The 14326-nt window shown below is 41.0% G+C and overlaps 1 protein-coding gene across 1 annotated transcript in view; it reads left to right on the top strand.

The window, feature by feature from the left end:
* ccdc17 (coiled-coil domain containing 17) overlaps nucleotides 1–14326 on the top strand; it is a 63041-nt gene that overhangs the window by 39532 nt on the left and 9183 nt on the right. The window contains exons 7-8 of the mRNA XM_080196553.1: nucleotides 3385–3512; nucleotides 3693–3815. Of these exons, the coding sequence (XP_080052679.1) occupies nucleotides 3385–3512; nucleotides 3693–3815 (251 nt within the window). The remainder of the gene's footprint in view (nucleotides 1–3384; nucleotides 3513–3692; nucleotides 3816–14326) is intronic.

The raw sequence follows: 14326 nt of genomic DNA, 5'->3' as shown, positions 1-14326 counted from the left end.
TTCAGATTTCTATTGTACATTATTATATATTCTACTACACATTATACTTGTGAACATACTCATAGACCGCCTTTGTCAGCCTAACTAAAGCCTTCAACACTTTCAGCCATGAAGGACTCTGGAAGAGTACAAGCCTGTTAGGGTTACCGGACCAATTCGTTCAGATAGCTTGACGGCTCCATGATGGCATGCAGGCCCATGTCCTTAATGGCAATGAGACTTTGACCCCCTTCCCTGTCACCAATAGAGTGAAACAGGACTGCATATTGGCACCAGTCTCTTCAGCATCATGTTCTCAGCAATATTCACTGATGCTTTCCAGGATAAGGACCCAGGTATGGACATCAACTACCAAATTGACAACAAGTTCATCAATCTGCAAAGCCTCCAGGCCAAGACCGAGGTCCTCGTTGATAGGCTGCATGACTTTTTATTTGCTGATGATTGTGCACTAAACGCTGGAAGGGAGGTAGACATGCAGTACGTTATGGACCTGTTCTCCATATCCTGTGATAACTTTAGTCTCTCATCAGAAGACAGAAGTCATGTTCCAACCTGTTCCAGGAAAGCTCAATCAAGAGCCAACAGTGGGAGTAAACATCAGAAGCTGACTGGTGTGGACAAATTCACCCACCTGAGCAGCACTCTCTCACACCGTGTTCGTATTGATAATGAGGCCAATGCTGGAATTGCCACAGCAAGTCTGTCTTTAGGAATACTTCACTATTCACTATGGAAACATAAGCAAGCCTAAAAGCCAAGCTTAAGGTCTACTAAGCAGTCATCCTCACACAAGTGAGACCTGGACTGTCTTACCAGCAACATGCAAAAAACATCAATAGCTTCCACATTGGCTGTCTCCACAAGCTCTTCAATGTCAAGTGCCTAGACAATGTTCCAGACACACAGGTCCCTGGGAGAACCCACATGGTCAGCATCTTCACAATGTTACAACAAATACTGCTTCAATGAGTTGGACATGTCAGCAGAATGCCTGACAACCGAGTCCCTGAGTGAACTGCAGAATGGAGCACAATACTGTAGCGGCCAGAAGAAAAGCTTCAAGGATGGCTTGAAAGCCCTTCAAGGGCTTTAAAATTGACACTGCATCATGGAAGACCCTTGCCCAGGATTGCTCAGTCTGTGGGGAGTGCAATTGATCAAAGCATATGAGGAGCAGCAGATGTTTTCAGCCCAAAACAAGTGCAAAGCATGTAAAAAGCATGAGAATGGTGCCCCTGACTACCTGCCAGCATAATTTTCCTGTCCTCACTACACTAGAACCTTACGTGCCAAGGTAGGACTGATCAGTCACCTTCACACCCACAGCCCAATGCCTGGATGACAAATGAAGATGACCTTAATATTACATGATGAACGAAGAAGATTTGAATGACATTATTTGAATGAATTTCTTTTAAAGTCATAGTGATGTGATGAACCATCACATCGTTTAGATGTGAATGATTTAACATCACATTTGAAATATTTTAACTGCTGCAAATATTACAATTTCTAATCTTAAAGTAGCAGTTTATGCTCTTGCCTTAAGGCAAGTTTAATCTACTTGTATTTTCACATGTGCCTGTCAGAATTTGAGACCTTAGTACCTTTTTTAGATTAGCCAAATGTAACTATCATTCTTAGGAATTTTGAATCATTAAAATAGTTTATTTAACGTTCTTTAGTATCTGAGGTGCATCTTTAATAAAAGATGTGTCCAAAATTCCATTCATTGTAGTAAATCTAGACTTAATATTGAGCTTTATAAATTTTAAGCAACTTGTGTCTATAATTAATGGTCCTTCAGTTGTGTCCTTGAACTTAAGTAGGATGGGCTGAATGGTCTACTGCTGTTCCTATATGCCTATGATTGTCCACATGATGGAAAGTCAGTTTGGTGAACATTTACACCTGCTCAGCCTCTTTCCCAGAGCTCTAGCAAATTTCCTAGGTTCAGTCAAATTTAGGTTTTTTGGACATGTTCGTACCCAGCAGGATTTCCAACTTTTGGGGCGGGGTAGAAGGAAATGCAAACTTCAGACTTTGAATGCAATGGGACTGTCAGGCAGCTGAAAAGAAAATGCCACCTTTTAAAATAATTTGCAAGTTTGTGCTGTGTGGTGTAATTTTTAAATTCAGAGCTATAACATGGTACCATTCAATGATGTCATGGTTGTGATGATAGGAAACGATTTATGATTTATCCCCTTCCATTACCATACCCTGGGAATATTCTGATTTATTTGTTAGACACATCAGCTCTTGAGCAAATTCTTTTTGATGGGGAGCAAGTATAATAGGCAAACGTTTGCTGCCTCACTCATCCCAAACCATAAAATCCCACCCGAGGTCAATGGACCTTTCCATGTTCCGCCCCTTGCCCGCTTTGAGTCCCGTGGTGCGTGGGGCAGTAAATTTTCATCAATGTGTTGTGTCTGTCCCAGATCCATTCAGAGTCAGCATAAAATGAGTGAAAAATCTTACTTCAGTTTTTTTCTTGACAAATGCTTTAAATGTTAGGTAACTAAATTGCAGATGGCCACTTACCTGTCCAGTTAATTTTCCTGCTTTGCTTTGCAGCAAAACATTATTCACAAATTTAAAACTTCCAAGTGAGCAATGAGACTCCTTGGACTGTATTGGTTTGATGTTTCACCTTGCATGAATTCTGTATACTTGTAGTTAAGTCAGGCTGCAGAAAGAAGCATTGTGAATTTTGGCTGAATTTTGAACCATTGTAATAGATATGGGATCAGTGTTTACTTGGAATTAAGCAATGAAAGCTTACTTTCATATTGCCAGCAGAAAAGGACCAACATGATGAAAGGACAGGTAGCTACTGAACTTCACCAAACCACTAGCTGAATAATATTTCACTGCTTATTAACTACTCCTGGCAAGTCAAAGAAGAGAAAGAATAGAGGAATTTTTTTTGACACACTGATTTATTTGAACATCAACCTTCCTACTGTGTGTACTCGATAAAGATTGAAGAAAAAGTAAAAGAGTAGGGAAACGGAACAAAATCGATAAGCTTTGAAAAAAATGGCGTAAGTATGATGGGCTCAATTGCTGCATCCTGCCTGTAAAGATTCAGGATTCTACTAATTGTATTATTTTTGAAATGAAAACAGAAAATTCTGAAACAGTTAGTTTCTCCAATGAAGGAAGAAAGAACAAATAATGTTGTTCATGATGGATACCTTTCATTGGCCTTAATGTTTAATTTGCAAAATATAAAGAGCCTGATGTTTCAGCAGATTGCTTTACTGGTCCAAATAAGCTGAGGTTAAGGAATATTAAAGCTGGAGGCTTAACCCGCTACACTATCCTAAGGTAAGATCTACATTTTCACATTATGGTTTCTACATTTCTTTCCAGTGCACTGAAACTAGTCTATCTTCAGAGTGGTGGCAATGATCCTAATATTCTTGCACAGATCCATGGCCTTCAGGCAGAGGCCCACCGCCTGGAAAAGTCTGCACGTCCACCGAAGGAGAAAAAGAAAAGTATGTAGAAATCAGAGTCAAATTTATAGAACTAGATATACTCTTTGTTCTAATTTTGGAAAATGGCTACTCTCGAAGAAATAATACATGTTGTCAAAGAGATAGAACCTTGTTGTTAAATCCAGATAAAGGATGTAAATGTCCTAATTTGGGAACTGTGACATTCGTTATACATTACAGAGCACGAGTCGCCACAGAGGTCACTGGATGCTGAACTCCTCGCTGTGGAACTTGAGAACCAGCGTCTGGAAGATGAAATTTTGAAACTAAAGCTTCAGCGAGAAAGGAGGAATCCTGATGATGGTAGGTCTTGGACTCTCAGAAATGACCCTCAAATATATGGTTACCAATTACAAAAATAATTTAACACAATGTTAATGAATACCTTTAGATGATCAGCCTACTGTTTTCAAAATTGCAGACATGATTAAATAATCACTAAACTTCGAAGCTGCTGAAATATAGTTGCACATGTGTATTTTCTTAAGAATTTATCCAGTCAAAGACTGTGCAAGAAAATGAAGCCTATATTGAACAGAGTTAATTGAAAGTTGCACGGTTACTGAGAGTTTCAATGCATTGGTCTTAATGTTAGAACTTCAGCTTGTTAATCATATATGTGCCGTGCTTTGACTTGCATCTTATTTAAAATGTTGTAATTTCACTGGCTGTCATTTTCATTCCTTAAACCTTGTTGGTGAATCCAGATAAAGAATGTTTTAAAAAAAAAAATCTTATGTTGCTGATGATTGTAATTTTAGAAAAATTTAATAAAAATATGATTGGAATAGGAAACATTGTCTGTTGTTAATAAGATAATATTTCATTCGGTATGAAGAAAAACATTAATGACTAAAGGCAACGTGGATCGAGAGAAGACCATTCAATCCATGAACGCAAGTCTCTGTAGACCATCGAATCCCTACAGTACAGAAAGAGGCCATTCAGCCCATCAAGTCTGCACCGATCACAATCCAATCCAGGCCCTACCCCCATATCCCTACATATTTACCCACTAATCCCTCTAACCTACGCATCTCAGGACACTAAGGGCAATTTTTTTTTTAGCACGGCCAATCAACCTAACCCACACATCTTTGGACCGTGGGAGGAAACCGGAGCACCTGGAGGAAACCCACGCAGACACGAGGAGAATGTGCAAACTCCACACAGACAGTGACCCAACCAGGGAATCAAACCCAGGTCCCTGGAGCTGTGAAGCAACAGTGCTAACCACTGTGCTACCATGCTGCCATGCCTACTTTTCTGTATCAATCTATTCAATTTAAAAGGGGAAATTCCGCGAAGTGTTTCCCTGTCCTCTTCTCTACAAGTAAATTGCATTCTATATTATTTAGCTACATCAGTTGTCATCTTGATATGCCACATCCATGCTCTTTGAACTGAGGAATGATCACATTCGAGCTAGCATTCAGCAATTTCTGCAAGAGCGAATTAATGTGAGTGTTGGAAATTCTCAGCAGGCCAGGCAGCATCTGTGGCGAGAAGCAGAGTTAACATTTCAAGTCAATGACCTTTCATCAGAACAGAAGGAAAATAGATACTTGAGTTTTAAAGCAGTTAAAAGGGGCAGGAAGGAAAAAGGGAAGATCTGTGATATGGTGGTGGGCAGAAGAGATTAACTAACAACAGAGTGCAAAAGCCAAAGGAAGTGGTAATGGATATAGTAAAGAGACAAAAGTTGTGTCTTGATGAGGCATGATTGGTTACATAACCATCTGAATGTAACATGGAAAGATAAAGAACAAAGCAACCCAAAAAACAGTCAAAACCCAATTAGAATAAGATGGTGGCCGAGATTATGGGCTCAAGTTGCTGAATTCAGTATTGACTTCAGAGGCTTTTGGGTGCTGAGACAAAAGATTGATCTGACAGATTAACTCTGTTTCTTTCTCCATTGATGCTGCCTGGCCTACTGAGTCTTTACAGCATTTCTGTTTTTATTCATATGATCTGATTTGGATACTTAAGTTTTATTTTTAAACTTGTACGTACACAAGTTTACTTTAAATCATAATCTTTCAATAGAACTTTTTAAAATCCATTCTATGGAAAATGGACTGGAATCCCCAAAATGTGATGCGTTTTCCCAAAGATGTGTGCTCAACACAAATGATTGCCAATTTTGCTGAAACCCAGGAGCCCATGAACAACATGGATACCTGCCTGAGAAATGTGCAGCTTGTCTTACTTATGCCTCTATTTGTGGTGATTATAATTCCACATCTAATGTATGTCTGTGCCCTGATGGGCCTGAGTTGCCTGTGCAGCTCCTGTGATTACACTAGGAGAGGCGATGACCTACTAGTATTATCACTAGACTAATCCAGAAACTCAGCTAATGTTCTGGGGATCTGCATTTTAATCCCTCCAAATGATGGAATTTGAATTCATTAAAAAAAAGTCTGGAATTAAGAATGTACTGATGACTGGGGGCGGGGTTTGGAGGGGACAGTTTAGAACGGAGTTGAGGAGGAATTTCTTCACTCAAAGGGTGGTGAATCTCTGGAATTCTCTGCCCATTGAAGTGGTGGAAGCTACCTCGTGGAATGTAATTAAGTCACGGGTAGCTAGATTTCTGATAGACAAGAGAATTAAGGGTTATGGGGAGAAAGTGGGAAAGTAGAACTGATCCACTTCAGATCAGCCATGATCTTATTGAATGGCGGGGCAGGCTCAAGGGGCTGGATGGCCTACTCCTGCTCCCATTTCTTATGTTCTTGTGTTCTTATGACTGTGAAATCATGGTTGACTGTCGGAAAAACCCATCTGGTTCACTAATGTCCTTTAGGGAAGAAAATCTGCCGCCCTTATTAGTCTGACCAGCGTGAATCCAGAGCCACAGTAATGTGGTTGACTCAACTGCCCTCAAAGGGCCACTAGGGATGGGCAATAAATGCTGGCCAGCCAGTGACACCCATGTCTCATAAGCCCTTGACTTGTCATTCCATCGCTCAAATAAAAGAACCATGCTCAATGAACAGCTCACCCTGTTCACAGGCAGTATACCTCTGGGCCTACCATGTTACTTTTTGAACTGATTCAATAGCTTAGCTGCACCTCTTCCTGCCCCTTTAGTTTGTACAATATAAGGTCTCCCTGGATTATGAAACTCTAGAATTATTTGATGCGCCACATGCTGGTGTTCAGAGCTGATCAACCAATTCCTCTGCCTGAAATAATTTCGGATCTCAGCTTCACGTTTGGAGAGCCCTTGATTTTAAGAAATTTGGTCAACAACTTCTGCAGTTGCCAGAATTAGACTGCTAACATTGGCATTAAGCCTGATCTAGTTTTTTTTCTGACTAGCTTGCCAATAACTCTCTTGGCATTGGTTGTGCTCGATTTAATATGTCAAACTGTAATGATGCACTTTCACAGACTTCATTAGAAACACAAGAGGTATTTATTATTGAAAAAAACTGTACAGCAGCCAGTACTGCTGCCCTATTCTCTATATATCTGCTGCCTGAGAGAGGACTCCACCCCCTGGAATAATGGGACACTGTCCCAATTGGTCCCCCAAGCTAGATATTTTGATGCCCTTAAAGGGATAATTATTACAATTCACACATCCCTCCCTCTGAACTCGTTTATACAATCTTCAATAACTTAAGTTAAGGAGTCCTAAATTCTAAGTAACCATTATGTACGTGAGTTGGACAATTATAAATCAAGCCTTTGAGAGATTTTTCTGTTTCTTGTAGAGCAGCCTAATTCTATAGTAAAAGATGCTTCCAGAGATCAATATTAACAGGATCTGTAATAATGGGTACCACTTCTCACACAGGCAGGTTATTACTATTCGTTTCCATGGAGACATCAGTTATATCTATTACAGGTTGATCAGATACCTCTGGTTCGAAAACATTTCCTGATGACAACACTGACTTCTGCAGTGTCTCTCTCTCTATTCAAATAATCCATATGTTTGTGAACAGTCTATCCCTTCTTCTCTACTTGGTATGACAGGGGCCTGGTTTCAGAGACAATAATTCTGGGGATTCAACTTGATCCACTACCAAAGATCCATATTACGACACCATGTCATGTTATGTGCTTAATTTTTTTTTGTTATTGCAGTGGTGATGGCTCATTGATCAGATCTTGAGGCTTGTGTGTTTAAACATAAACGTTTATTGGTAGGTTTTCATTGTGTATTCCAAATTTAGTCTTGCATGGAACACTTCCATACAGGCTTACTGCTTATTGAATTCAATCCTAGAATGTTCTCTGACTATGTGACTACATACTTCACTCTGTGGGTGATGCCACACTCCAGTTTCACATTGACCCTTGCTTTACTGTGTATCTTTTTTGATTTGATTTATTTTTGTCACATGTCTTAGTACACAATGAAAAATATTACTTCGTGTGCACTATACAGACAAAGCATGCTGTACATAGAGAAGGAAAGGAGATGGTGCAGAATGTAGTGTTACAGTCATAGCTAGGGTGTTGAGAAAGATCAGCTTCATACAAGGTAGGTCCATTCAAAAGTCTATTGGCAGCAGGGAAGAAGCTGTTCTTGAATCTGTTGGTACTTGACCTCAGACTTTTGTAATGTTTCCTGATGGAAGAAGGTAGAAGAGAGAATGTCCGTGGTGCGTGGGGTCCTTGATTACACTGGCAGCTTTTCTGAGGCGGTGGGAATGTAGCAGGGTCAATGGGTGGGAAGCTGGTTTGTGTGATGGACTGGGCTTCTTTCACAGCCCTTTGTAGTTTCTTGAGGTCTTGAACAGAGCAAGAGCCATACCAAGCTGTGATACAACGAGAAAGAATGCTTTCTATGGTGCATCTGTAATGGCTGGTGAAAGTCATAGTGACATGCCAAATTTCCTTAGCCTCCTGTGAAAGTAGAGGCGATGGTGGGCTTTCTTAATTATAGTGTTGGCACGGAGGGACCAGGTCAGGTTGGTGATCTGGACACCTAGAAACTTGAAGCTTTTGACCATTTCCACTTAGTCACCATTGATGTAGACAGGAGCATGTCATCCACTACGCTTCCTGAAGTTGATGACTATCTCTTCCATTTTGTTGACATTAAGGGAAAGATTTTCGTTGTTGCATTAGTTCACCAGATTTTCTATCTCCTTCCTGTACTCCATCTCATCAGCTTACATTATAATATCTGCAGGCGCATATCATCACAATGCAACAAAGTCTTATGTCTTGACAGTTCTTTCACAATCTTGGTATGTCATATATGAAGGCATGGTCTGCGTACTCTGTTTCTCTAGGTTGTGTGATAAAGTTTCTTTCCAGCAGTTCAATTCAGCATTTTTTTCATCAACCATTTTATCATATTGATTCTTGTGCTTTTCTATTAGTGTGACCATTTCAACAATCTTGTTCTGGCACATTATCTCAGTTTCTTTTGCTGTCTGAATTGCAGATTCTGCTGTCAATTTTAATATTTCCATCTCTTCAGTTAGTTTCTCGTTCTCAAGTTTCCTTTCTTCAAGTTCTTATTCTCCCAATTCAATTTTATACCGGACTTATTTTTATTTTCTAGTTTCTTTTGTCCATGGCATTCAGATTATTCACAGTAAAAAGTCTGACAACACCAGGTTTTAGTCCAACCTATTTATTTGATAATATTCTCACAAGCTTTCGAGGGGTTACCCTCTTCGTCAGGTGAATGGAGAGTTCTGGCCTCAGACAGAGCATATAAAGCACAGACAGTTTAGAGATTACTGATTAAAATGCGAATCCTTACACCTAACCTGCTGTTCAAGACCTGAAGTGGCTGATAATGTGAGTGGTAGGAGCATGGATACCATCATCACACGTGAGAATACCATCCACCAGGTACATGGTAAATACTCTTGCAACTCGGCCAACATTGTCTACCTGATACGTTGCAAGAAAGGATGTCCCGAAGCATGGTACATTGGGCAGACCATGCAGACGCTACGACAACGGATGAATGAACATCGCTCGACAGTCACCAGGCAAGACTGTTCCCTTCCTGTTGGCGAACACTTCAGTGGTCACGGGCATTCAGCCTCTGACCTTCGGGTAAGCATTCTCCAAGGCGGCCTTCACGACACACGACAGCGCAGAGTCGCTGAGCAGAGACTGATAGCCAAGTTCCGCACACATGAGGACGGTCTCAACAGGGATCTTGGGTTCATGTCGCACTATCTGTAACCCCCGTGACTTGCCTGGGTTTGCAAAACCTCACTTACTGTACTGTCTGGAGACAATACACATCTCTTTAAACTGTGATCAGTGCTCCTACCACTCACATTATCAGCCACTTCAGGTCTTGAACAGCAGGTTGGGTGTAAGGATTCGCATTTTAATCAGTAATCTCTAAACTGTCTGTGCTTTATATGCTCTGTCTGAGGCCAGAACTCTCCATTCACCTGACGAAGAGGGTAACCCCTCGAAAGCTTGTGAGAATATTATCAAATAAATAGGTTGGACTAAAACCTGGTGTTGTCAGACTTTTTACTGTGTTTATGCCAGTCCAACGCCGGCATACCCACATCATTCAGATTATTCACCATTGTCTCATTAATTTCTCCTTTTCGTCAATTTTTGCAACTTTTTTTTTCAAGTTTGCTGGCACTCATTTCATCTTGTTGTTTTAACGTCTTCTCTAGAACTTTAATTCTTTTAGCCAATTCCTCTTTATTTTCCTTGTTCCTAGTTTCTTTTGACATCTTTAATTTCTGTGCTTCTCCCAAGGGGAATCCATCATATTCTTGCTGGGCATTTCACAAATAGAACCTTCCTTTCTACTTGTCTTAAGTTCAGCCAAACCCTTTTGGCTTTTGAGCCAACAAAATATTTCCAGTCTGCAATTTTCTTATTGCCCTTCACTTGGTCACTTATTGTCTTTTTTTTTGCCCTCCTTCTGGGGGTCTTTCATTGCCCTTCTTCTGGAGTCTTTTGTTTCTTTCCTTCTGGAGTCTTTTGTTTCCTTCTGGGGTCTTTCAGTGCCCCTTCCTCACCTATGGACCTTTGAGAGTTGCCCTGTATCTGAGATCTTCTCCAATTACCCTGTTGTAGCCATTTGTTCCTCCTTGTGGCTGCTGCTTTCGTAGCATTGCCACTTTAAATGCATTACTGTTTTAAGACTTCTCATTTGTTTTAAACTTAGCTGTCAACAGCTGCAGGCTTTCTCTCTCTATTTTTCTTGCGCTTTTGAAGTTTTGACACCAACCTGGCAATTCTTTTCTTGAACTTGAGAAAGCTCTTTCAGCGATCTTTGGAGTTTTTATTTCTTTTGGCTGGTTGGACATTCTTTTTGTTTGATGTGCCTGTTTTTTTTTCACTTGCACACAAAATTGTTGGGGGGGTGGTGGTGGTGGTAGTAGTGTTTTTTTTTAAACTGGTTGACTTTTCTTTATTAAAAGATTGAGGATTCCTCTTCTTTAAATTTGGAACTTCTCTTCTTGAAGTCTATCAGTGTAACGATTGCTGCATGGAACCGTCACAGACACTGCTCTGATCAGGAACATATGTCAGTTTCAGCCTCTTCATTTTCCCACACTTTGGAACACCCCCTGCAGCTACTTGGGGCATTTATCCCTTTACTAAAAACACTACTTTCTGTGTCCTCTATCCCCCTTCAAAAACTTTGCAGCGACTCTTTAGTTTAAGTTCTATTCTTCTAAAATGAAAGCCACATCCCTTACTTCTCAGGATGATTTTTCTCTTGTTTAATTTTCGCTTTATGTTTCTAAACTTTTGACTGCACTGGCCAATTCGGATCTGCTCTTTTCCTATCCCTCACTGATCCTTTCAGTCCCCCTTGCCTCCTTGTCAACAATGTAAGTGGAGGTATGTTTCTGCATTTTGCTCAACCTTCTTGTGGATTGTGACTGAGGGGACTTGCATATTCTCTCCAATGCCCAAGCAGCTTGGAACTGCTCATATTTCCTGATTCTACATTACTCAGGGTTAGGCAATACTTCACATCTCAAATGCATCTATTTGCCCAAAGAGAGGCATGCAGGTGAGTATTTTTTTCTCTGACTTTAATTAAAACAGAATACTCACAGGTATTGGGCTAGAGGCAGTGCCATCATAATTTTATCCTTTTCACAAGATGTAATGATGCAGTTTCACAGACTTCATTAGCAACACAAAAGGCGTTTATTAAGAAAAAAAACTGTATCGTAGCCAGCATGGCTGCTCTGGTTCCCCTACATGTCTACTGCCTAATAGAGGACTCCACCCCCAGGATGATTAGCCAGGTGACCTTGACTTTCCTGTGTTGCCCTTTAAGTGGAAATCACCACTAATCATGACAGAAAAGGACCTACATGAATAAACTACCTGTTTCATGGTATCTATGTAATTAAATATTCCAGCTAAACTCTGGCAATGAATACTCCCGCAGTCTCTAAATATGGGACATTTTGAGGTGATGATATGGAATTAACCTTTGACATCTGCATAACTGGCCATCTTTTACCTTGGGTAGCTACATTCTGGAGATCTGATCCAGAAACGCCTCACTTCTCCTTTACAGGCACTTGTGGTCAACTGGCTGCTTAAAAACTTAAGGAGGGAATCCCTGAGCATGGAGCATCATTGGGAGTAAATGAAGAGTGTGGTGTGGAGGGCATTGTACAAGAGGCAGGAGTGTGTAGCAGACGTTATAGCAAGTGAGAGAGCATTGAGAAAAGCTGTGAAAATGCACTGCTTGATGAACCGTGGATGACCTTCAGCAGAGGCCCTGTAAGGCAAGTGCAAAACTAATCTTTGTGAGGCCCAGTGGAGCAGGAGTTCTCCTTTTGAATCCACAAATGAACTTTTGTGCTGCTGTTGCTCCAGAAACTGTTTGGTGAAACATGTAAGGTTTAATCAAATGCATTCATTCATTGGACCACGGCAGGAGTAGGAAGCAGAGGAGCACTAATGAACTGGGTAAGGATCAAGATGGCAAAGTACCTGAGAGGAAAAGAAAAAAAACCATGACCAGGTGGCTAAGGGGAAGTGTGGAGAAAGAAGGACCAAAAAAAGGGGTGAACACTTGCATGTGAAACAAATCTTATCAGTGTCATCTGAGCAATACATAGACTGAGGGATTCTATCACTACTGCCTCCTCTGTGGTCTATTGAAGTATGACTGGATGTTGGGCAGTTAAGATAAATTCCTGATCGTAGGGGACATTGAGTTTGCTGTGCAAGTATCCAAAGAAATTGAACCCAAGTACGTGAAGTATAATACTACAATATTGACAGAATACTTGACTTTAAAATAGTGTCTCAATTACATCAGTCTGCCCTAACCCAATGATGAAGGGCCTTCTCTGTCTCTTTGACCATGGCCTCACCTCCATTGCTTGTAGGATCTGGTCAGGGGTATATAACAGGTGAATGCCTCTTCTGCAAAGACTGCAGGGGGCTTGCCCTAAGTGATGACCTCTGACTGGTGTCTGCTGCCTCTGTCTCCGTGCCTGAGCTAGAATCTTCATTGTCCAGATGACTAGTTCTCCTCTTTTTAGAGGATAGAGCTTTCCATCCACATGCTGATGTGAAAGACACTGATGGCGACGAGTCCTAGAAATAGTTGCTTCTGTGGAGAGCTCCCTGTGACAGAGGTTATATAAATGCTTCTTTAAGGTCTTCTACCTGGTTCTCACCTTAAGACACCAGCCCTGTTTTCTTGAGAATAACTCTGCCTATGGAATGATGAAGTCATGATGACTCTGAACCTCATGGACACTCTGCCAGTTTCTGTCAAGTAAACCTAAAAGGACCCCATGTTGACAAAACTGCTTCATGTCATCCTAAGTGGTGTACCACAAGGATATCCCATAGAGGATTTGAAACCTAATTTCTCTAAATATCAGGATTGAATATAGAAGATGCATCATTTTATGGGGAACCAAGGTGGTTGTCTCGTGCCCTGGAAACCCTGGGACATCATCCATTTTCAAAGGAGGAGATAGGTTGGTGGGTGGAAGCAGGCAGCTCAAGGCGTCTGTGTTGGCTATGTCTCTTCCTGGACAATATTCTAAGGTATATTCATAGGCACCTAAAAGCAGTGCCCAGCAATGGATCTGAGCTGATGTGATGGGAGGAATCATCTTGTCTTCCTCGAAGAAGTCCAACAGTGGTTTGTGATTGGTTACTATCGTGAAATGTCAACCGTAGATGTACACATGGAACCTTTTCGCCATGAACGAGCACCATGGCCAAACTTTCTTTTTTGACCTGGGCATACTTATTCTCTGTATCCACTAGGATTCATGATGCCCATGTGATGGGACATTTCCATCGTCCCAACGGCGCAATAATACTGCAGGGGGAGGCGTTGCAGGTTACAATGAGTGGCCTTGGTGATCATAATGGGCTAGTATATTTGCTGACAGCAATTTTTGTTTAGCATTTGCAAAGACTTTGTCTTGTGGCATTTGCCATGACCTTTTCTGATTTTTTTTTTAACTATACTTGGAGGACCAGCAGAATTGCCACTTTCAGCATAAATTTTCAATAGTAATTTATGAGACCGAGTACAGTACTCCTTATCTTCCTTGGAGTTGGAGCCCCTTCTATGGTCTTCACCTTCTCTTTGACAGGGTTAAGTATTATCAACTCTGTACTGAGGCATATTTCCTCATTGAACTGGGATACGCATTTTTCCCTTATTTAAATGCTCATCGGCATCAGAAAAAAGCCACAAAACTGCCTCCAAATGTTCCTTTGCAGTAGCATCTGAGATTACAATGTCATGCAGATAGGCTACCACTCTGGGCATCCCTTGAAAGAGGTCACCCATTACCCTTTGAAAAATGGTGCAAGCCAAAGACACATCAAAAGGGCAAACA

The sequence above is a fragment of the Carcharhinus amblyrhynchos genome, chromosome 9 (genome assembly GCF_965287045.1).
Source record: "Carcharhinus amblyrhynchos chromosome 9, sCarAmb.v2.hapA, whole genome shotgun sequence".
NCBI lineage: Eukaryota > Metazoa > Chordata > Chondrichthyes > Carcharhiniformes > Carcharhinidae > Carcharhinus > Carcharhinus amblyrhynchos.
The sequence above is the reverse complement of the archived record's forward strand: the minus strand, read 5'-3'. Positions and strand labels throughout refer to the sequence as shown.